Here is a 25,029-nt window from a genome sequence, read left to right as displayed (position 1 = left end):
TAGCAAGGTCTCAGCATGTCAGCTGTCCAGTCATAGAGATTTTTGTGAGCAGCACAGGAGATACTAATCTTAAGGAGTGTGTGAAAGTACAAACGGAGTATTGAAACGTTTCTTTTCCCACACAAGAGAAAGGGTAAAGAGCACAAAACTGCTTTGTAACTGCAGTGAATAGTAATAAAGAGCTGTGGTTTTGTCAAACTGAGCGAAAATTCAACCATCCAATAATGTATCAAGAGGCAGAAGTTTTTCTCTGTTCACTTCCGCGTTCTTGCTTACTCCTTTAGAGCTGCAGAAAGATGAAATGGAGGATACACACTCAGAACAGGAAGAAACATTTCTGCCTCCACCACCTGAGGATCCTGAGCTGAATATCAATCACCCATACTATGATGTTGCAAGACATGGCATCATCCAGTTGGCAGGTATGTTTGGAAACTCCTATGGTTTTATCTTACCACGCACATTATCACCTTCTTCTAACTGTACTCAAGGTCATTCATAGGAATCACGTTGATGCTTTTGGCTTTCACCCTGAAAACAGCTGGCTAGTAATATGTGAACTTGGTGCACTCATCTGTAGATGAATGATGAGCCAAATATTTGGAATTAAACTTGCTTTAAAATATAACTATAGCAATATCTTATGACCAAGGGCCAGACTGTGACTGCAACACCTCTGTACCTCATTTGTGATGAGCTGTTTTCTTTGCCAAGTCTTCTGAAAAGTTGTGCAGCCACACTTAATCATTTTTGTTATCTGCCCTGCCAATGGTGTGCAGCCAAAGAGATATGGGTCAAATACATAAAAACCAACAAATGGCAGAAAGGAAAAAATTGACATGAATTTTAACTGCATTTATCACCTGGATTTCTGTTGTGATTTGGAGACAAGTTATGGACACATAACATGTTTCAATATTGGATCCTTTAATCCTTTACAGTCACTTATTTTTAAAATATTCTGGCAATGTATAAGACATGCAGCCATATTTATGAAATAAAAAGCACCTATTTAAAGTGTGTGTTGCCTATATATATATTTTTTTTTCCTTTTGGCTCATTTTTGGTATAAATGTGCTTGATAAAATAACATTAATAATCACAATACTAAACTAAAGAAATTAATACAATAGGAAGCAAACAGTGATATTTAATAGTCATCCTAATTGTGTCTAAGATGTTCTTATTTTGTGTACACATTTTGTATTTTATACTTTGGGTACAGAAACCTAGGTTATGATTTTTTAAGAAGATGATCAACCCAGGTTATACTACACAGATATCTTCCTGATATTGAGCCATAAACAGGATGACTCATGTTGACATCAACTTTAACAAAATCAGTTCTCTAGAGCAGGCAAATCTATGGTGATTTGACTTCTGACTGAGAATGGGAAGAGGATTTTACCTGTAATCAAGTCCAAACCTTTGGTGTACTTCTGATTTAATTTCACTGGTGCAAATTTTTCCTCAAATGTTGTTATCTCTGATGGTTCTGTCCTTAGTAATGCCATCTTTTGTAGAGGAAAAAAAAAAATAAATTCCCTGGCCATGTTTAAGCCCAGAAAAGAGTGACTTTACCTGTGATTTCAGCCAGAAACTCTTGATGGGAGTTTGCCAGTCTGCTGGACAATTTAAATGCAAAGCACAAGGCAGTGCTGTGCTTCAGCCTCCTGCTGCTGCAGCCTCCAAAGGAGCTCCAGGGTGGGGTGCAAGAGGAGAAGGAATGAGAGCAGAACACAGGAACAGTGAGATCATACCCCAGGACATGCTTCACCTCCACAAAACAAGAGCTCCCTATCCCAATATTAACTGGTATGGGGTCAGGTCTCAATGTTTACTGGATTTACATTCAAATAAGAAAAAGATGAGCTCCTCAGAAACCCCTTCCCTTCTTGGAAGATGACAGTCCCATTGGAATCAAATTGTCTTTAAGTGATTTGTACCTAGTTTGTAACGGCTTTCATATATTTGAGTAAGACAAAGTATGAGTTCAGTGTTTGAAATCATTGCTCTGTTAAAGCATGTCAGAAAGCTCATCCATTTTTACTCATTGATTACAAGACTATGAGATGTATTGCTTGAAATGACTGAAGAAAAAATATTTGGGTGAAAATATTTGCAGTAATTTATCCATCTATTACAGTCATCTAGTTTCCACCAGTTATTTTTAAAAAGGCCAAACCCGCGCTAGAATTCCTTCTTGCTAGAATTCCATCTTCTTTTCATAGATTAAAATTACTTATACCTGATTTCCATAACAATAGGTTTGACTATATGCAAAGGAGATCTTTTGAGTTGTATTTGTACTGTGTGAAATATAATTTAGAAAAAAAAAAAAAGAGAACATTTAAAAAAGATATAAACTTTGTTAGACTTAGTTCTGTCACAAATTCTAACGTGCAGCTGACAATTCTAAGCATATGTAAATGAAACAGGGCTACTGTGCTGGTTCTTTTCATTTCTCTTTTGAGGGAGAAGTTTCAATCTGTTTGCCTGAAAGCAAACTCAGGATTATTTTTCTTTGTGGCAAAAAGGAGGAGACATATAACTGTACCAGATTCATCAAACTTTCTGTGGTTGGCTTCTGTAATATGATTGCAGACAAGTTTTTGCAGTACCTTGTTTTGAATCTGTGCTTATTTTGTAGGAGTCTGTTTTTGCTGCTTGTGCTTTTATAAACTGCCAGTGACATTCTTTTATGCATTAAACAGAAATTTCAGTGGGATCCAAGCCCATCATTATTTTAAATCTTTTTTTTTTTTTTCCTTAGTATTTTCTTGCTTTTCCCTTTAAATGTACAGATTTCAGGTATCCAGGTCTTTGTAGATACTGTCTATTTTTTTTTTTTTCCCAAGGTCTAGTTGATTTCATGTCCTTTTTGATTTTGAACCTGTGCATTAGAAACTGATTAGAATAGAATGTGGATCAGACTGTGAAAGGCAAATCTGTAATTTAGGTTTTTTAACATGTAAGGATAAATTGTAGTGAATTATCTAATTAGCCTAAGGTACAAGTTCTAATAATTTACATCATATATAATATCAGAGACAGCTTTGCTACTTATTGCAATGCCTTCAGGAGCAGATCTGTGGTCTGTAGATTGCAGCCTCACAGGAAAGAACTGTGTTTGAAGAGGTTTTTTTCCTTCTTCTTAAAAGATTTACTTGGTTCAATTTTTGAATTTCCAAAGTGTGTTCCTGGAACTGGTATTTCTGACTTTGTTCCATGAGTACCCTTCTGGGGTACTCCCTTTTGGGGAAAGCAACAAATCACCTGGAGATACCCAAGACCTGGGCACATTTCACGAAGGAAGCTGAGGGCTCTGGTTCCTGACCTATTTGTAGCAGGGAAATATGGGTTTCCAGCAGCAAAATACACTCTGTGTGGGTTTGAAATCAGCATACTTCCAGTTACACTCTTCTCTGAGTTTGCCACTCCCCGTTTTATTTGCAGACTTTCATGTCTTTGTGTAAAAAAATTCTATCCATAAATGCAGACTGCATTGGACTGGAAAGCAAATGTTCTGGCACATGCAATAGGCATTTTCCAAGGTCATTGCCCTCCTGAGGGAGCTTTACTGTGCACATAAAAATTATTTCTAATAGATAAAATATCTGGAGTGCGTTGTAACAAAGCTTTTTTTTTTTCTTTTTTTTTTTTTTTTTAAATTCTCCCACAAATAAGCCATGATTTAGAAAGCAATTAAAACATGTTAATGTTTTAATTTTAATACATCATTCCTATTAATGCCTGTCACATTATAATGCCTTTATAAGTACTCTCAGAATATAAAACAAGACACTTAAATAACTACAGGGAATAAACTATGATCTGTTTAAGAGCAATATGCTGACATACCTGGGTACATATAATTGTGGTGTTGCGTGCTCTTTAGTGGTGCTCAAGCTCCTTACTTAACCCAGGAGTCAGAATTTATTTTTAATGTTGGAAGGGACATCAGGCCTTGTGGTATGGCAAAAAAATGCTTTGAGGAAAATAATACAAATAAGAAGCCAGCCAAAAAAAAAGAACAGGAGAAAAGAGTCAGCCAAGAGAGAAATATATGTTATGCCTAAAACTATAGGACTGAAGTAATAAGAACCAAAATTCAAGCTGATATAGATCTTTAGAGGATGTTAAAGCAAATAGGAAAAGGTTCTTAGGTTTTTAAACTTTAAAAAAAGAAAGAAGTGATCTTCTGTGAAATAAGAGTGGGGTGGCTATCAGAGGTAATCCAGCTGTAGCTGTCAAGCTAAGTTATTACTTCATTGGTTTTTTCTCAGTAAAGACAATAATGTGGATATAATTAGGAAAGCTTTTTATGTCCCCTGTGTGGTGTTCACCTGAAATTTACCATATAATTCTTGTCACTTGGGAAATGCATCCTCAGGTTGGAGCAGAATAGAGAACACCAGTGTCAGGGGAGAGATAGAAGGTGTGACCTGTGTACAAGGGGTAGAGCAGGGGCTGGGAGGGAATGTGGTTATTGCCTGGGGTCCTTTGGGATGGTAAATAGTGCTGAAGGAGAAGCACTGCTTCAGCTGAGCGATGTTGTCACAAGAACAAATTTGTACAAATTGAAAATGGCTTTCAGACTGGAACTGAGAAAATGGGTTGTTAGTTGTCAAATCAGTGAGCAGGAGGAGCATGGAACAGAAAAAAAAACGACTTAACTGGTTTTTAAGATAAAGCTTGAAAAATCAGTGGAAGGTTTATCTGGTGCATTTCCTTGTGATGACAGAGGTTTGGAATAGATAATGCAGAAGATGTCTCCTGGTCCATATCCATACATAAAAAGTAATTGCTAATCTCATCTCTTCCCTCTTTTTTCTCCTTTGGCACCTAAAATGAAATGGGTTTAAATAGATGCTGTCCTATCGTGACTGTTGAACTGGACAAGGCAAATACAAGATTTTTTTTCTTAGTGTGAATTATGTCAGGTGAGGACAGCCACCTCTTCCTGAGCTGAATGATGGAAAATGTGTTTGCAATGCTGAAAAGAGTTTTGTTTGTGCAGATCAAGTAGTTCGATCACTAGTACAAGTTAGCATGGTTTAACATGTTTGAAGCTGTTCTACCCAGTTGTCATAAAAACGCTCATATGATTTTATGTATTCATTAATTGATTCTGTTGCAATTTAACTTCCCCCGTTTTAGTCTTTTTTGTTTATTCATTACAGCTACTTAACTGGGGGTGAAAGAGGAATAACAAAATTATAAATAATAACCCCAGTTCTTGACTTTCTTGTCAAGAAACTACTGCTGATATCAGTCAAACTTCGATGTTTCAGTGGTAATAGAAGCAAGATACTAAATGTCCTTTACTTGGAAAATGGAAATTAGACCAAGAATGTATCAAATTGATTAATTCAGCCTAACCATTTTCTGGAATGTTTCTTTGTTGCTTCAAAAGGATGGTGTCATTCATCTAGATATAAGTTAGAATCTTAACTGTCTTCAGTGCTGAGTGACATTTCGTATGAGCATGACATTACCTCTGTTTGGCTCCCCATAGAGTGGAACTTGGCTGTGGGGTGGGCAGGGCACCAACACCAGCCTTGTCTGTACAGCGTGGGTGAAGCTGTCATGAAAGAGCAAATGAACTTGAGTGCAGCAATAGATGCTTTATCAGAGGGACTAAGGGATGTACACCTACAGATCTTTAGGTTAGGCAAATCATTCTTGTATGCCTTGTTTGTTGTGTTTTAATACGATCTTAGTGTAGCAGTGCTTCTGAAATGGAGTATCTAAGAAAGCTTCAGTTCGTTAACAACATCCAACTTACTTGCGTGGCAAAGCAGATGTCCAAAGTGCTTGTGTTCTAATAAATTCCAAAAATAAAGCATGAGGAGTTTGAGAGCATGTTATTTCCAAGGCTACTAGGGAAAGCAGGCCTGTTTTCTTCCACAGCTGAACGTTCCAGGAGGACCTAAGTGCTCCCAGTCCAGAGCTGAGCACCACCACCACTATTTCCATGTGACTTTCTGAGCTTTGCCCAGCTTTCTGCCGTAACATGTGACTGGGCAGAGAAGTTTCTACAGGATGTCCTGGGCAGTAATAGGAGATAGAGGTAGCCCCAAATATCAGAAGATCCACCCCATTCTTTCAGATACCTGAAGTCCCAGAAGTAACTGAGTATTGTCTTCACTAACTGTTTTGTTCATCAGGCGATGACAATTCTGGAAGGAAGGTGATCACCTTCAGTTGCTGCCGCATGCCCCCGTCCCACCAGCTCAATCACACGAGGTTGCTTGAGTAAGTTGCTTTTAATCTCCTTCTTGGACTACTTTACACTTTATATAGAAACTTCTGTTAGCTTCCTTCCCGGGGGATGAGCTTTCTGGGAGGAGAAGCAACCGGCAAGAAGTGAAATGGAAAAAGGATGTAAGACCTACTAGTGCTAATATTAAGTGAATGAGATGTGGATTAAGCTTCCAATTAACTCACCTGGAGCCTCTACTGGAAGAAGCAATTCACTGTGTACTTGCTGTCTTGATTTTATTGACAAATTCTTATTATATTTAAAAAAAAAAGTCACGATGTGGACCACTGAAGGAGAAATTCTAGTAATTTAGTCCTGCGTACACATGTTCCCATGAATAGCAGTGCTTGCTTTAATTTGCTATACCTTACCTAAATCACTCAGGAGGAGTGTTGTTTAGTTATTTGCATCTTAGTGGATTTTCTGTTTTATAAAATTACCTGCATTACATTGTGTTCAGTACATTATGCTTAACATTTTTATATGTACATAATTTGGGGGTTTTGTGTTAAAAGGGGTTGCAAATATGTAAATTAACAACATTCTTCCTTTAAAAATTGCTGCAGCACCGTACCAAGACATGTTTCTTCCTTGTAGTTTGCCACAGCAAGGAGATCTGTTTTGTCCTGAGAGTCCTGACCTTATTAAGCATTTTAAATGTAGCTGTAGTTCCTGTACAGCCTCCATTGCCAAAATGCTTGAGTACCTTTCAACCACCATTGGAAAGGACAAAAATGCTGTTGTTCAAAACTTCTCAGAATTGGAGAGGGATTAAAAGAGAGGTTACTTAAGAAATGATTTTGAAAGCATGTTGCTTCATTTTTTATGCTCTTCATAGCACATTTTCCTGTATCTCAGCCCACATCAAGTTCACTAGGAAAATCTGTCCTAATTGAGAAGTGAAGGCAAGTGTTGAATGCAAAGGTAGCAATATAGCTATCAAATTATCTGGTTTTAGGTAATTAGATTCAGATGTTGAATTCTGAGAAAAACCTGTACGAAAAGAGTAGGCCCTGATTGATAGGTATTTTGTGATGAAGTCACTTAAAGAATTGATTTGGTAAAGCTTTTGTAATGTCCCTGCAATTTTGTTACAGTCTTGGAACAGGTAATTGACTGTAGAAAAATACTGGTTATTATATACCCCTAAAACACTGTTATTTTTAAAAATACATGTTTTCTGGATGCAATGTAGCAAGGATTTTACATGCTGTAAAATAAAACACAAGGCACTCTGTTTATAACAATATATCTTTAGGTATATTTTCATTTCAGACTCTTAAAAAAAAAGGCTCAATTGACTGTCACTACTGCTTTTTCCATTAAAATACCGCTGATACCTAAATCAGGGATCAAAACAGCATTATATTAATTGCAGTGGCAATCCTTTTCAAAAGATACTTGCAGTCTAAGATTTACAGTATGCTGAGGGAACAATATAAATGAGACTGTGGGAGTACGGGGTAGGAAGTGAAGAGCTTTTCTACGCAAAGGGAGATAGTCCAAGTGTTCTTTATACTTGCAGATAGCCACAGCCCAGTAAATGGCACATGGAACTATCTGCTTCATTGAATGAAAATCACTCACATGCAATTAAGAGCAATAGTTGGGGCTGTTGTGGAATAAGAAGACGGCATTGAGAATAACGTGAGAGATTTGAAATCTGACACAGCAAGAAATGAGGCTGGATTGCACTGCTCCATCATTGCTTTATTTGAGTCATTGAGCTGTGTAATAGGCCATCCTTTTACAATTGTTCCCAATTGTAGAAGAGAGGGAATGAAAATAATCTTAAACTATACCGTAAAAGAATGAGCATACAGCAATCTGCTCATAAAACATGTGGTATTATTTCAAGATGGGATACATAGTGTAGCTCTTTAAATTAATTTTAAGGGATTTAAATTAAATTAAGGGAAGTTATGTACAATCTCAGTTCTCACAATGCAAACAAGGGAAAGACATATATTCAAGGAGAGCAGTTTAATTAGGGGTAATGGATTTTTCAAGGATTTAGAAACTTTTAAATTGAGAGGAAAGCCCAAAACATACTCTTTATTGTTTTGAAAATGCAAAATGACATTGTTCACTTGTCTAAAAGGGATGACTTTACAAAGGCTGAGAAAAGCAAAATAAAAGTTGCTTTTAGTTAAAATGCATCTCTTAAAACATTTCTTGGCAAGCACAGTCCCATATTGTCTTAATTTTTAAGTGATTCATGAGCACTGTCATTTTTATAACTAAATATTTGCTTTGAAATTTCAGGCATTGCAATGATGTGGAATTATTTGCCACTAGAGCAAAGATGAACTTCTTAGATAAATATTTTGAAACAAACACGAATTTGCAGTCGCTAGCAGTCTGTGCAAAAATAGCACATTTTCTTTCCCGGTCACTGCTTCAAAAATCTCATCCAGCAAACTGTCTTAAAACCAAAATGTTATCTTTCTCCTCAGGTACTTAAAGTATACTCTGGACCAGTACGTAGAGAACGATTATACGGTTGTCTACTTTCACTACGGCCTGAAGAGTCTGAATAAACCATCTCTGAAATGGTTACAAACAGCCTACAAGGAATTTGACAGGAAGTAAGTCTCTAAATGACTTGATTTACTTCTGTAAAAGGTTGTGTAATGTCTATAACTAACTCCCATGGAGGAAGTTAGGTGGATCCGTCCTGATCCACCCACAATTAACTGAGTTCACTTTGCCATTGCAAATTCTTATAATGATGTCAATGCTGTTGTTTCTTTTGCAAGTGTCTGCAGTGGTTATCCAAAGGTATGAAAAGCCATGGGAACAAAACCAAGATCTGTGGTTGGATGTACCTGAGCTTTGGAGTACTGACGGCTACAGTTCAGGACTTCATGGAGTAGTTGGTTAGGGTGTAGTAGAGGGCAAAGCTCTAGGATAAATTGCATTTTAATAGTGGAGACCAGAATTGTGATGTTTCTTCCCTGAAAGTGTGAAGTTACCAGTGGAGCAGCCAGTCCCTATGGAAGTCAATCTTTGCTTTGTATGCACGTTGTAAATGGTTTGTAAATTGGCCTCAGGAAGGCAACATGAGTGAATATGGGTAGTACGATATATCTGTTCTTTCTAGGACTGGGTAAAGGAGAGGAAAGGCAAAGTCTGTTAATATTTTGTCTTTGACAAGAGGCTTGGATTACAGCACTGGGTCCTGTCATGCATTGACAATTCCAGAACAAAGCATTGCTCTGTTCTCCTTTCAGGAAATTCTTAAGCTAAATTTGAGTTGTGTTGTGGGGAGAAGAAGTACAAGATCAGTGTCTTTTTTGCTGGCTTTTTTGCTGCCTACAAGTGCATGATGAGACTCATTTATTCCAAAAATCCGTCTCTATTTCCCCACACTGACCCAGAAAACATAGAACAAATGGAACAGAGAGGCTCAGGTCACCAGGCAGAACTTGTAATTTTATTAACATTTGGAACTTCTTGGCAAACTGTCATTGACAACTCAAAGCAAAATTCCCAGCCCAACATGTATGGGGTACTGTACTAGCCAGAGGGGGAAAAAATATATATATATGTATACAAAAATAGCCCTTTTCAGACTTCTGGGGTCAAAGGAAAGGGAGGAGAGATGAGAGTACAAAGGATGAGAGTAATTAGCCAGCACCATTAAAGCAAATGTTGGATAGGAGTAGTTTCCAAAGAACAGATCTTGCTTTGAAGGTACAACACAGCAGAGGTTCAGTCAAGTCTTTTGGACATTGTAATCTAGGAAACTGAAGAACAGAAACTTCAAGGTGCTTCCAGGCGCCAAACAAAGTTAAAACATAAATGTTAGTAAAGCAACTCAGGTGTTTTCTGGTTAGTTTTTATTGTGGATTTTGGGATCTTAGGCACAGTAGTGGCAGTTGCACAGGGATAGTTGGTTGTTTGCTTGTGCAGTGGTTTGTGAACACACACAGTGCCTGTTTCATTCACCAGTGTATGGGACCAAATAAAACCCAAAAGGAAAAATTAATGTAATTCCTGAGCTTCCTGGTTCCCTTTTCCCTCTCTTAGCATAACCTGTTACAAGAAGAATTCTCTTAGGGGTTCATGATCATATTTTCCCCTGATCACTGTCCCTACTGGGAAGCAAACTTGGCAAAGTAATAAGAAAAAACCTATCTATAAAAGCAGGATATTCCAGTATGCATGTCTCAATTTCATTTTGCAATACTATTGAATATGAGAAGAGTCTTTTTGTGCCACCTGGTTTCCATTTCAGTTTCAGCCAACTAGAATCTATTGTTTAGATATCATGAAATGGCACTGTAGAATCTAGCAAAGCAATAACGAAGGTTTTGTTTTATACAAAAGGGACAGTGCAATATCAAACAACCAGCAGCTGGCTTCACCTTTGGTATTTTACTAGCAAGGCAGGGCAAAACTAGTGGTGAAATTAAAGAAATAGGTATGAATTCTATGTCTGAAAATTTTAATTTTTTTTCGAACATGAAAGTTCCTGCAAGCAGGAAAGAAAAGGATATGAAAAAAGTAATGTTTTAATGAAAGATTTCTTCATAGATCCTTCACTCTCCTATCAGTATTTCTTTCAAATTGCCTGATTTCTCTTCTGTCTCCCTGATATTTAATCTGTGAGACAGCAGACACTGGTTAGGAACATAATAGTTAATTTGGCCTATTGTCAAAACTGACCACTTTTTAAAATTGACTTTTGTTTGGTTGGTTGGGTTTGGTTTTTTTTTTTCATTTTACATTCAGTTGCTTCTGAATTAGATCTTTTTAGTGCACTTGAAAAGAATACTGTGTAATATGCCTGTAATAATAACTTTCCATTCAATTGTAGCTATTCAGTTCTACCATCTCCAGCATTTAACATTTTTCTAACAATTTCACTTTCTTTTCCTAGGTATAAGAAAAACCTCAAAGCACTCTATGTTGTCCATCCAACCAACTTCATAAAAATTCTGTGGAATATCTTTAAACCTCTTATAAGGTACTTGGCTGTTCATTGAACACACTATTCCCATTTAGCTCGAGGATGGTTTGCTCTCTGATAAGTTGCTTTTAAAAAGGTTTGAAGTAAAATATGTCAGGTAACAGCACAATACCCATTTAAACTCTTGAACTAACAAATAAGGTGAGCTTAAGCTTGGAAATGAATAAGGTGGAGTTCTTTTTTCTAAGTAAAGGGAGCCTCAGTTCCTATTAGTTTTACTGGTATGTTGTAGTAAATATCACTTTTAAAGCATGGTTATTCTGTGGGCTGTGAATGACTTTTTTGTTGTGTTTGACAGCACTTAGGGAAATGGAGCTGTGTGCATGACTGGAGTTACTGGGTGGTGCAGTAAAGTGGATGATGAATGATTAAGCTTTGGGCTGATCAGAAGTGTTGGGATGAATAGGACTGACACTAGTTATGTTCTCAAAGTTCATGGATAATCCCTGAAGTGCCCATAGGAATCTGAAAAGGAGGATATAATGGTAAAGGTGATGTATTTTACTGGGTGTTCTTTTCCTTTGCATGGTAAAAATTGGTGCTACCTCCAAGGAACCACCAGCAACAGGCAGATGCTGCTAAGTGCAAGAATGGTGGTGCTTGCTCAGCTTCTGCTTCTCAACTTTTGTCACTTTTAAAGAAATTCTGATATTTTTTCAAATCATATTATGAATATTCTCGGGGCTGCAGGGTGGAAACAGCTGATCTTGAGAAGCCAGAGTGAACCTGACAAAAAATTTCCACTAGAGTAACTTGTAATCAATTCAGTTGCTGAGTGCTAGAAAGCTAATTAAGTAGAAAAGGGAAATTTAACTTGTAGACAGATCAGGACAACTAAGGTGCATGTGAAAAATTCTTTTAAAAGTAATTGTAGCTAAAAATCATTTCAGTAAATGCTGTTCTTGAAACAAGAAGACTAAGGTCTTCTAGGTCTTTATTTTAGCTGGCAGTAAAATAAATGTCACTGATCCAGGACATAGATTAGTGGTGGGAAAAGTGTGCCAGAAGCAGGATGTCCAGTACCTTATGGTGTCTCAGGAATGGAGATAGATTTATTTTTGCTACCGATTTGTTTATTCCTGATTTGCTTTATGATGGGTATGGAAACTTTCTAGGAATAAAAAATCGAACAAAAAAATTAACAAACCCCAACTATTAACCCCGAAAATTCTTGATGGACATTACTATACTTTGGTGAAACCATCTTCTTTCTCAGAGTTAGCTGAGAGCTCCTTGGGAACAGCTCCAAGTCCAACTGCTTTTGGGACACCAGTGGTTTTCAGCCTGTGCATGTGCCTCAGTAGAGCCACAAGTGGACAAAAGTGGTGCTATCTGACTCAGAGCAATAATTGCCCGCTAATTCTTAAAAAACACATGAGTTTACAGGTGCCCGTTGCAAATACTCATTTTCCCTGCATCTTACTGTGTCTAAGTTGTTTGCTTTTTTGTATGACACACTGGCTGTTGAAAAATGAGTGGTCCTGATACACTTAAGCATTCATATCTAGCATAAATAATTCAAACCAGTGCCTATCATCTTAGATGCATCCTCATCTTGAGCTCCTGATCGCCCTGTTTTCATCACAATTTGTTGTTTCTGTTTGTACTGGACTTTTACCACTGTGTACCTGGTTACTTTTTTGAGGGCAGCACTTAGTAACACTCTGCTCTCTGTATTGTAAATCTGTGACCAACAGCAACAAAGCTGTTTGTACCCTGGGACTGACAAGGTAATTGAAAGTATGAGTAAACTCTAAAAAGATCCACAAGCCAGAAAGCAGGGATCAGCTGAAGATAGGGAAAAACCCTCTTTAGGACTTAAAGTGGTTTAATAGCCAACCATGCCTTTGCTTTTCAGGTTGGCTGTAGTTTGGGTTTGTCAAAAAAGTTTGGGTTACTAAGTGTGAAACAGCCCTTGTACAATTTGGCTAAATTATACTTTCATCGAAGACTAAAACTTATTCCTATTGTTAATTTACTAGAGGAGTAAATTAAATTTTACTACCAGTAGTAAAGTATTTTCATAGTACCTTTTCTTTCCAGTTTAGGCTAATCTTGTCTTGGCAAATCATGCTGTGAAGTGTCAATATTAATCCAGTTCACAAAAATAAGGCAGAAAAATCCTCTAGGCTTTCTGTTTCCTAGATTTGCTGAATTATAGCCCAAACTCATCTGTAGATAGTGTTGCCAATAAAAACAGCAGATGTAAAATAGATTTCATTATTAAGAGGCATGCATTTATTTTTCAGCGGTCTGTTAGTGCATTTGGGACCTGTTAGCACATGGCCTCAATATTTTTACATGACAATGCATTTGCTAAGAACTGGACAAATGACAGAGTTATTTGAAGGAAGTATTTTAGCATACTTTCACTTGGTGGTATTTAAGAAAAAGCAAATACTTGAAATTTTCCAAGTTCCTGAGTTGATTGACCTTCTTTCCAGTCCTGAAAGAAACGAGCAAGAGGGTAACGTGTTAAGCCAAGAGTATTTTCTCCAAAATGCAAGATAACTGTAGGAAGACCACATTTCTATGAACTAACAGAACCTGTTACGAGAATAATATACATTTAGGTGGCAGTGGTGATGTAGCATTTTTAAGGAGCAGCCCTTATTCCTAATTGCCCATGACTTTTTTACATATTGTGGATTCTGTGGCATGTCCTCTATTACCAGAGGTGATTAGTTACAGAGTTGTGCGCTCAGCCGTGGCTTAGAGAGGATGTTGGAAGTTCTGACTCTTTTGGGTAGAAGACCATCTGGGGACCTCTGAAACTGTGCATGTTCAGAACGATATTCCTCGTGTGTCCCTAAATTCCTGTTGGCAGAACTCAGAGAAGCGACTCTTTGTTCCACGTACCGCTAGAGGGACCATGTGCATGAGGATCGGGCAATCCAGGGATAAACTCATCAGCGCCAGAGTTTCCCCCCAGTTTTTATATGAAACTGAGTTGCCGCAAAGTAAACTTTTTTTCTGGACACTTCATTGCAGTCCAAACATTTTTTGCTGTGTAAAAATAAGACATTCTTTCAGATCATGTGTATAAACACGTCCCTGACCCTTGTTTGGACCCCTCGGCTCGTATAGTTGTGTATTCTGGCTGAAACTCAAGACCTAACTGATGATGCTTGGAGCTTCAAATTCGGAAGTCTGTTTTGTACAACTTGTAGAAAAAAGAATAGCATTCCTGGTGTTTCCTAGGAGCTGTCCAGCCCTTTTCAAGAAGGGTAAAGCTGATGGCCCAGCCCTTCAAGGATATGCATTATCAATGCTTTGAAAATTTTACCTTAACTTTGAAAATTTTATCTTACCTTTGAAAATTTTATCTTACCTTTGAAAATTTTACCTTACCTTTTACCTTGTAGTTGCTTATCTACTCTGTGGTTTATTTCTACAGCCCCATTATTTTGTCTTTTTGCAGAGTGGAATACCTAGATAATACAAACGTGTTCTGTTGGCTAGGTAGCATTCTCTCGAAGGTTAACAGTTCTTTTAGTGAGCTTTTTAATGCTGTGTGAAGCCTAGTTTCCAGTGCCTTTTAAAGAGATGTTTTTCATATCTGTGCATATCACAAAACATTCAGATGAAAGTCAGTTATTTTTATTCAAATCAGACTCTCAGGCATGCACTGTATGTGTTTGATCATATGAAATGAAATATGTCTTATGTCTCCTGCTGCTTCAATTACAATCTAATTTTGAGTTGCATCAGCACTTCCATTTTTGTAGAATTAGAAATGAAACCCTTTATAAGTGTTCCTCCCATGCTAATTTTTATACTACTTCATGATTTTCTAATTTTTTTTTAATTTTTTTTTTTTTTTTAGTCACAAGTTTGGGAAAAAGATCACCTACTTGAACTATTTAGCTGACCTGGGGCAACATCTCAAATATGACCAGTTAAATATCCCTCAAGAAGTCATCCGGTATGTGGCAGATTTAATATACATTGCCTCACGTTTTTCTCAGGTGGAGTTGCATCCTGATCACTGTATTCCAAGAAGAATCTATTTCCTCAGTGATCAAAAGTGTAATTTACCTGTTTGTGCTGGGTTGGATTAATTCTGAAAGCTGCATTGCCACCACAGATGTACTGAAGTACATCAGGTGTTTAGTTTTCTACAGATTTGGAAAAACTCCATCTCTGTCACACAGCATTTTTCTAATGTGACTGCTACTTCTGTGTGAGTGTTAACAAAACCAATCTATATGTCATTGCTGCTTGTGAATATCATACCATTTTCTTGGGCAAAACTGTAATTCTGACCTCTTTCCTAACATATTGCAACAGATTGACTTCCTTTTATGAGGAGCATTCCCAGCCAGCAAAGTGCTGGTTGATTTTAAACTTTATGGATGTGTCTATTGTTAGTGGATCCATTATGTTCCTGTGGTGTGCATTTGGGTGTGTTAGGGAGAAGTATTTGAGGGTGGATGGGAGATGAAAAGGAAAAGAACTGCACAGGGCTGGGGTAGTCAGGCACCAGTATTAGTGTCAATAAGTCTTTCTAACGTGGTGCTTTACATGGAAATGCTTTGATGTACTGACAGAAAGTGATTTCATGTCACTGCTGAATGAAAGGAACTGGAAGCTTTGATTATGACTGTTACTGATGCCTGGTGGCTTTTTACACACCTCTTGCGTAAATATGGGATAACAGAAAATACCTTAGAGCTCTGAGGTTATAAATTGGATTGCATGGCTGCCGAAGAAAAGAGAGTTGTAATTTGAGAACCAAAAATGTTTGAATTTGCTGTTAAATTGTAGTGTGAATCTATTTTTTGGACATGTTTATTACTATGCTCCACTGGCTGAAGTAAAAAGGCTCTTCTCTGTCTTGTTCAAGTATTCCATCACAAATACTACTTAAAAAATTCCTTATGCTGAAATTCTGTAAGACAAGGTTCTGCAAGAGCTGCAGCACATACACTGTTGTCAGGAGATCAGCATCATGAGCAATACTTGTAGCTGCTCACATATTCAGTCTGTCATCTGCATTGCACAGAATGCCACTGAAATCTTGCCTCTTTTTTTTTTTTTTCTTTTTTTTTTTTTTTTTTCAGGCATGATGAAAATCTTTGGAGGAAACAGCAGGGAAAACCTCCACCTGTGGTTAAGGTGCCTCCACCACGGCCACCTCTGCCTACGCAGCAATTTGGAGTCAGCCTGCAATAGTAAGCCATAAGATTCTTAAAATATGTGAATTCTGTACCCTTCATCTTTCTGTAATGTGCATATTCACCAGACAGACTGCCTGCAAATATTTTTTTTGTTATATGTTTAATTTCTCCTTCTCTTTAAAAGCCACTAAACTATGAGGGCAGACAATAGGTTTTATGAATTCAGGACAGGTCTCACAGTCCCTGACCTGCCTGATTTTCATGTTACAATATCTTTAGGGCAGTCAATGCTATCATGGTTGCACAACTTTTCATGGTGGACAAAAAATATTCCTGAACTCCAAGCCAGTATGTTGCTGGTGGATGCTGACGGTCTGAAAGTGTTTGGGAGAGATTTAGATTATGGATAGCCAAGCCAAAAGAGAGCTTCAGGCTCCACAGTGGCTGCATTAAGCTACAATGGATGCTTGAGCCTTTATACATTGTTGTTTTGTTGCTCACACATTGTCCTGACGTTTTATGAAATGAATAAAATCATTCCCTTCCAGAAATGCCCTGGTAGCTGTTTGCAAAGATTGCAGCACTATGTGCAGTACAAATAGCTGCTTACTTTACATGAGGAATGGGATGGCAATAGGACTTGCAAGGTTCAATTTAATAAAAGACAACAACAATAACAACAACAGAAAAAGATTACGAAGCCTAGTTTCCTACCCACAGTAATTTCTGTCATTTTTCTGTTCTTCTCAGAAACAGCTAAAGAATATTATTCACATTCAGCAAAGGCAATTTAGGCTATCTGGTACATGCATTTTTTTCAAACCTCTTTCTACCCCCAGTCTACTTTTTTGGTTCTAATGATTCAACTGAAAATGAGATACAGAACAGATCTTTTTCTCTAGTTCAGTGTTAGGCGTTAGTCCTTTCTAGAAGACGTGAAATTAGTACAATCAATATCGACTGTGTAAGAGCTACTATGAGATTAACTTTTATGTTTATGAACTCTAAGGAGTTCAGCCTAATACTTGAAGCATGGCTAACTCACTTCCCTAATCCAGAGGATATCCTTCAGGTGGGCTCTACTGGGCCATTAAGAAGGGCAATGTTTTATGCAGTGTTTTATTCACTCTTGCGGAGGAGATGGCGTGGCATCACCACTTAAAATTGCAAATAAACAAAGCCCCTGTAACTTCTAAATCAGAAATAAATTCATTAATTTAGACTACATTAGTAAAGAAAGGTAAAAGTGCAGGAGAGGAAATAATGTGTGTTGGAAGCTTTTAATACCTGAAGCAAAACCAAAGGTATCAACTTTCATCTTGAGGAATGAATTGCTTCTGCTTATTCCCTCTCCTTTTATGTTTTCTAAGACTGTGATGACAAAACAGCACTGATCTCCCATCTGAATGGCAAAGGGGCAAGGTTTGAAAGCTTCTTCTGGTTGAGAGGCTCTTCTCTTTCCATGAAGAGATCTGCAGGAGGACTGATTTTATTTTTATTTAGCTTATGGGAAGATGTGGGCTGTGTATTTAGTTACAGTCAGTAAAAATTGCATTATCAGGGAAGCTGCCCAGATAAAGCTGCTGTCATTAAAGGATAGTTTCTCTGTGGAGTCTTTCTTTATCTTAAGAATAGCAATTAAAAGGCACATAGGCCTGAGGTATCATCATATCCAGTGCTTCTGGGATGATGACTTTTATTCAGTCAGTAAGAGGTGTGTGAGTGGGCTTCATCCAAAGCCCTCCTAGGTGGCCTAATTTTGCTGAGGTGTTTGATACTGGGATCCCAGTGATGTCTGGTAAAGCCACCTCCTTTAGAACATGCCTCCCTAGAAGCAGCAGGCAGTGCTCTCTTTGGTAAAACTCCCTCTTGTAACCTTTTTATCAGTTTGTATTGGTTAATGCATTTGCTTTCATGACCTATAATTAAAAGCTAGAAGAGCAGAAAGTGCCTAACCATTGGTTCAAAATATCTCACTTTTGTCCAACACATGGGAGGGAAAAATCCTGTTTTGTTAGGACAGTGAAGCTGAAGGAAGTTTCCATTTAGAGAGTGATAAATCAATGAGTTTCCAAGAGCAGCACCTTGCCTTGGAGGAATATTTTAACTCACAATGATATTTTTAACCTTGTAGAGCTGGATTTTCAAAATGATGCAAGGCAACTGGGCATTTAAAAATCATGGAGGGTCTGTGAGAACTGGGAGTATAATTCTTGGAAGTGTAATCTATACAGAATTTGGTTTAATTTCTAAGCGAACAGAAAGGCTTATTATCAGTTAATTCAAAACTATCCCCATCCACTCAGGATGCAAAATCTAAATTTAAAATGGCTACATCTGCTGTCTTTAAACCCTCAGAGTCACCCTAAACTCTTTGTTGAGAGATAAAAACAAGCACACACTAAATTGATTTCATCTTCCATGTCTATCCAGCCTCACTTACATTTGCTTGTCTGGGATTTAAACTTGTACTTTGTATTAGTCACAGATGTGAAGTGGAAAACCTTCCTCGTTGTCAGCTTCTGTGAGGAATCAAGAATCAGGTCTTTGCAGCTTGAACTTCAATGTTGTAACAAGCTGTCCTGAAGCTTCTACTGAAACTACACTAATTCCAACAATAATAAATGAGCTTAGTAAAGGCATTTAAAGCATCAAAAATTGCCTTATAGGGCATCTTCAAAATAAAGTGTGTGGGACCAAAACAGGTTGTTACCCTTTTTTAAAATTCTTTTAAAATTCCTTATGCCTACAGACTTGCCCAGTTTGTTGAATGACAGTCTTTCTATAGCATTTCTTAGTAGCTTGCCTGGTTGCCAAATTGCGCCTTTGAAGCTTTGGTCTCAGGTTAAAAACAGTGGGATCTCCTTAAAAATAAAAAATAAAACCACCGAAATTTATGTTCATCTTCAGTGGGAATATCAGACAAAACAATCCTCCTGAGGAAGCTGTGTCCACACTTAATTTTTTGGTTACAGTGGAACGGGAATCCGTGCTCAGGCTCGATGCGTGCTGGTGAGATGTCGCTGCTCATGTGCAGGCAGTGAGGAGAGCAACAACCACAGTGAGGTAGCTGAAGGGTTAATCAAGCCTCACCCCCAGTCTCCAGCAGAGGGAAATGGCAGGGAATGGCATTAAAACAGGGCAGGCACAGAAAGATTCCTCCTTGGCTGTAAGTGCCAGCTTGTGGTGATCAGAGACGTTCAGAGCAGAGTGCTGCAGTACTATGGAAATTACTCTGTTACTCACCAGCAGCTACCGCTTTCATAAACCCAGACATTTCAAACAACGTTCATGCATTGTGTTGCTGCAGCAAGACGGGTTTCCTGCTTTTTCTTCACACAAAAAAAATGCAGAGCAGGAGGAATTAGCTGTTCGGGACCTGTCTGCTTCAGTTCGCTCGGCATGTCGGGCTGAAAAATAGGATTTTTCTTCTAAAAGCCATTAGCAAAGATTAAATGTTTAAAAAGGCAAGGAAAAGTTTAGGGGACACTCTGCTTTTGTAGATCAGATAAGTACAGTTAAAATGCGTGAATGAGCTGTCCTAAATTCCAACAAAGAAATTAATTATTGACTCTGTGGGCCAAGCAGCATCATTGTCCTGTGCTGTATGTTCACCAAGCCCTGAAAAACCCCTCTTGCTGCACCTGACTGCTTCTCTCCTCAAGGGAGGTCACAGCTGAGCTCAAATACAGCACACAGAGTTGATCTTGACTAGCTATTGACATAGTACTGGTTTATCTGATTAGTTTTTAAATCTAAAATTAAACATCTTTTGTGAGAAAGCAGGAAATGTTTTCTTTTTCTATCTAATGCCATGGATGGGGGGGTCAGGGACAGAGAAGATGTTCAAAATTGCCACAACTCTACAGCTTTTGCTTGTTAAATCGTTGTCACGAACATTTCCAAGCGCATTCCTTTTGGTCATAATCTTTCTGCTTGTCCATGCTGTGTGTGCATGACCAGGGAGAAGGAATGCATTCTAAACCAAACCTCCACGGGCCTCAGCAGGCAGAAAATGAAAGGGAGAGGAAAAGCAAAGAGAGAAATCAGCCAGGAATACCTGATGGCATTGCAGTGCTGTGTGTGAAGGCCTTGCGTGGGAAGGTGGCTGCTGTCTAGAGATGAGTCCCTGGGTGTGTAACGTGTTGCACTAATTGGTCCTGTGTCCTGCAGCGAGAAGTTCTTCTCCCTGGCTCTGTGTTTACCAGAACAGATCTCTCTGGAATCTGACACTGCTGTGATTTGACTGAGGTCTGTGCGTCATTCCCAGAAGCCGTGCTGAGCGCTGTGGAAATGCTCTGTTACGTTCATCACTTAAGCAGAATGAGTAAGGAAATTCTTAGTTTCAAATTGCCCGTAGCCCTGCCGGATCCCCAGTGACAGCTTGTGTTATCCAGCTCATCCCAGCCCTGGACAAGGCAGGAGAAACAAGGATTGCTTGGCAGGGTCCAAAAGTAGAGGACAGAGGTGTCACCTCACTGATCTTTGAGCTGGCCTGATTAACGTTCACTGAAGCAATGTCCCAATCATTTTATGTCACTTTGGGCCCAGAGAAGTGAAAGCTGTGTGCCACAATGGAAAATGCTCTGAAAATCCACATCCCAGCTCACCCCAGTGCTGCAGAAACAGAGCAATCCTTTACATGTGACTGTCAGGGAACAGCCTATTCTATTTTAAAATACCATTTTTCTTGAGAACCTTGTTCATTTCACCGAGAACAGAACCTTTCCTTCAAGGGAAACTGGAATCCTGTAGAAAATGGAAGAAGTGCAGAAACTGTACAACTGTACCTTTTTTCCCCAGGGGAAAAAAAAAAAAAAAAAAAAAAAAAAAAGGTGATGTGTAGGGTTTATTATTGCAAATTATAGCCTAGTTATTTGTTTTACCTCTCTGACAGATATACTAGTTCTCAACAGGAGCAAGTGCTGTAAATAATCTGTTTGCTATTTATACACTGAAACAGGGAACACATTTATGGGCAACAATAATAATTAGAGAACATTTTTAAAAAGCTGCTGGGTTGCTATTTGGTTCCTCTGGAGTGAGCAGCTGTAAGAAAGCAAAGGCAATCAGTGCAACTTTAGAGAGGATGAGAATGGGTTCCGTGAGCTTAAATTGTCAATAATAAAGATGTAACAGCTTCCAAGCACATTAAAGTGAGTTAGGCTTTTGACTAATTTTAATAAAAGCTGCTCTGAGCGTTTAGGGTTTAAATACATGAAATAAAATCCTTTGACACACAGGGAGTGTGTTAGAACTCCCCTTTTAGAAAAGCTAAAATTATTGGGTTTTTTTTTCCCCTTACCTTGATTTGCTGCAGGATTTTCCTCACTGGCATCTGGAACGTTGTCCTCAGTACTGACCTCATCTCCCACCTGCTCTTCTTTAGTCCCTTACTGGGAGATGTAATTTCACACGGGATTTCAACTTTGCTTGCTGTGCACAGACCCTAGAACTTCCTTCCTGTTTCAGCAAGACTATTTTACTAATTGGCAAGGTTTATTAGCAAGACTAGTTTACTAACTGGGCTGCACAGTCGCTGCATGTTTTGCTCCGTGTTGCTTCTCTGAGGACTGGGTCATGAACTTGGTCCTGGCGGCTGGAACTCCTCACATGAGTGAGGTTTTTATTTTTGTGGAGTACTCATAGCCTCTGGTTTAGCCCTCAGAGGTCTGTGATAATGGGGAACGTTGAGGTGGGACTTGGTCTTACAAATCAGGCGATAAATATTTCTTCTGGCCATTATCACGTCATTGTGATGCTGCAGAGAATTGCTCCAGCAGGTCTGGTACTGTTTTGTTTTGGAATTAATGGTGCCTTGCTAATGTGTAAGAACAAGGAGTTGGACAGTTTCATCTAAAGATTATACTTACAAGCAGCAGCAAATAACGATAATTTCTAATGTATCAAAGACCATACTTTAGGATTATCTGAATTAAATTAATTCCCAGCTGTTAGTCTTTTCTTTCCTGCAAGTGTGTTGCATATTTTGTGGAATTTATTTGGTCAAATGTCTGAGATTGTCACATTGCGAACATGGTTTGTGAAATTTGGGTATGTTTTTTAAGCAAAATTTCTGTGTTTGTTTCCAGCAAGGAAAATTCCCCTTTCCTAAACAGTTCATGTTACTACAGCAGTGTCCACAAAGGGATATTAACACACACATAGAGCATCACTGAATTTTATACACTTTAGATTCTGATATGAGTATTTTGTTGAAAAAGAGCAGTCAGTGGATTGATTTTCAGTAAGGCTCACAGAAGAGCTTTGAGTTTATATCATCGAAACTTGACAGAGGATTAGGGCTTTCCCAAACACTGCAAGCTTTTAAAAATCATTGCTTGACAAGATAGAAACTATAGCAGGAATTCAGTTTTCTCTTGCCTTTGGTGTGCTGGTGCATCAGTTAGTCCTTAGATGGTGATTAGTTATGAGCTACTCCTTACCTTATGAGGAAATTTGAGACAAAGGGGTGAGGAGAGGATATGTAAATACTCTGTAAGGGAAGTGAGGTTGTAGTTGGTGTAAGGAAGTAATCTTTGATTACCAAGATGCAGAAGGAAGTAGGACATGGGATAGAAATCCGTAGCAATGAAGAACAACTTCATTAGTTCTGCAGCTTCCTTTTAAACAGCAGATTGGTTTAGTATTTGAAATAGTAGAGAGAGCTCTGGGAGGTGTATCAGCATGTTTATTATGATCACATAGCAACTTGCAGTGTTTTCTGTAGCACATGGGGAACTGATGCATGAACTGTAGAACGGGAAAATCTGGATAACAGGACAGAGATACAGATTTTAGTGCCTGGGAAGAGGTTGGATGGTGAAAATAGGGAAGAGGAAGAGTAGGTCTGGGTGGGCAGTGAAACTGTGCATGGGAGAGACTGTACTGGTCAGTGCAGCATTGTGTCCCTGGAGTGATGAATGGAATCAAAATATTGGTGGTTTAATAACCAAATAGCATGAAGTGATTCCCATGTCAGTTTATGAGTAAGAGAGGCAAAACCACAGGTCTGAGTCTTCCTGTTGGAGGATGCCCTCACTGCCCCTGTGTGCAAAGCTGGGAGTGACCAACCTCTCGAGCATGGAGAACCGAAGTTAACTAATCTACCCATCTTCTAACCCTTGACAAGCGTGGGGAAAAAAACAAATACACAGGAGAGGGGTTTGACAATTTCCCCATCCCTCCATGCTGACTTGATAGCTGTAACGTTCCTTTTGAAGTAGTTTTTACGTGTAATATAAACACAAGACGTAATACTGGATTGCTCTTTCCATACAATGATGTCACAGAAGTTGTATCAAATACAGCTCCAGTTATTATCAGTTAATTTGTACTGATAAAGTAATTAGTTAGCCTAGACAGAAAGAGAACTCTTGGAAAAGTAAAAGGCCTTAAGAATCATTCTCTTCTGCAGGTCCAACTTCAGCTGGTAGCACAAAGTCTCCTTTAAAATCTGAGGTTGGGCTGTTATTTTGTCATTGATTACTATAAAGTGTAGCAGAATGCTCAGCAGATCTCTTTTGACCATCTCTTTTGCCAAAATGACAAAACCTTTTTTTTTTTTTAATAAAGAATTACAGAATTTTCTGTTGTCTAGATCCAAAAAATGCTCGATATTTTTGCCTCAACCGTTCGCTCACGAAAGAGAAAGAAACCTGATTTCAAATAATTAAACGCCTTAATAATCTCACTGCATTACTTTTCTTTCAAAATAAATAGTACAATATCCTTTTAATTATACATACACTGTGAAATACAAAGAAACAAATGACAAAGAAAAATCTGCATGATAAAACTTTCCTGAACTTGCAGCGTCCCTTGGCCAAGACTTAACGTGAAGCTTTTGCTGTGAACTCCTTCCTTGCCTGGAAACCCTGTGCCATCAACAGTGTCCAACCAAATCCAGTTGGAGGTGCCACCACCAGCCTGTTGTGCTTAAACACAGCTCAGCTGGGTGGGAAATTGAGCAAAACCAAGCAAAACCAGTCTCAAGCAGGGAGAAAGTTAGCTTGGAATGTTCTCCTGCTCTGTCCTTGCTTCCCTTTCAGCGCAGCAAACAGCACCTATTTATTTCTGGGCACAGGGGAGGTTGTACAGCTTTCCTGGCAAGAAATAAGTGTTTAGGATTGGCTCTTTGGATAGGAATCCGAGTCACTTGTTTCAGTTTTTCGTTCAGTGCCTGTTAGAGTTCTGAAGAAATCTCTTCTTTGGTACAGGTGCCTTCACTTGTGAAATTTAAAATTTAACGTATTTGTGCTCTCAGATTTCTCTCAGGTTTTTGCTCAGATTGTTCTGTCTTTTGAGTCTTTGTCTATAAATGCCATTTAAAGGATGTTACTTTTTCTTTTTTTTTTTTTTTTTCCCTCCCTGACAGTATAAAGGACAAAAATAAAGGCGAACTAATCCCCCCAGTAATGAAGGAAACTGTATCCTATCTAAAAAGTAAAGGTGAGTTCTGTGTCAAAAGAGAATGGGTTTTTCTCAGCAAGAACAATAGTGTGAAAATATTTAACACTCTGTGCCTGATACAGCAAAGATTACAACTATGTTGTAATATATGTAATATATGTTTATATCCTGAGAACTGGAGTGGTGACTGGGTACTGCCATGAGAGGATGGAAAATAATTATTATCAGATTATCATCTGATTAAAAAAAAAAAAAAA

At 38.3% G+C, this 25,029-nt stretch overlaps 1 protein-coding gene across 2 annotated transcripts in view; it reads left to right on the top strand.

Annotated features, from left to right (window-relative positions):
• The window catches only part of ARHGAP8 (Rho GTPase activating protein 8), a 58,277-nt gene that overhangs the window by 15,676 nt on the left and 17,572 nt on the right, over positions 1 to 25,029 (top strand). For both annotated transcript variants that reach the window (XM_040063068.2, XM_040063069.2), the window contains 7 exons: positions 285 to 422; positions 6,171 to 6,258; positions 8,722 to 8,853; positions 11,151 to 11,237; positions 15,067 to 15,165; positions 16,304 to 16,414; positions 24,738 to 24,811. In XM_040063068.2, the coding sequence (XP_039919002.1) occupies positions 285 to 422; positions 6,171 to 6,258; positions 8,722 to 8,853; positions 11,151 to 11,237; positions 15,067 to 15,165; positions 16,304 to 16,414; positions 24,738 to 24,811 (729 nt within the window). The remainder of the gene's footprint in view (positions 1 to 284; positions 423 to 6,170; positions 6,259 to 8,721; positions 8,854 to 11,150; positions 11,238 to 15,066; positions 15,166 to 16,303; positions 16,415 to 24,737; positions 24,812 to 25,029) is intronic.

Source organism: Hirundo rustica, chromosome 4 (genome assembly GCF_015227805.2).
Source record: "Hirundo rustica isolate bHirRus1 chromosome 4, bHirRus1.pri.v3, whole genome shotgun sequence".
Taxonomy (NCBI): Eukaryota; Metazoa; Chordata; class Aves; order Passeriformes; family Hirundinidae; genus Hirundo; species Hirundo rustica.
The sequence above is the reverse complement of the archived record's forward strand: the minus strand, read 5'-3'. Positions and strand labels throughout refer to the sequence as shown.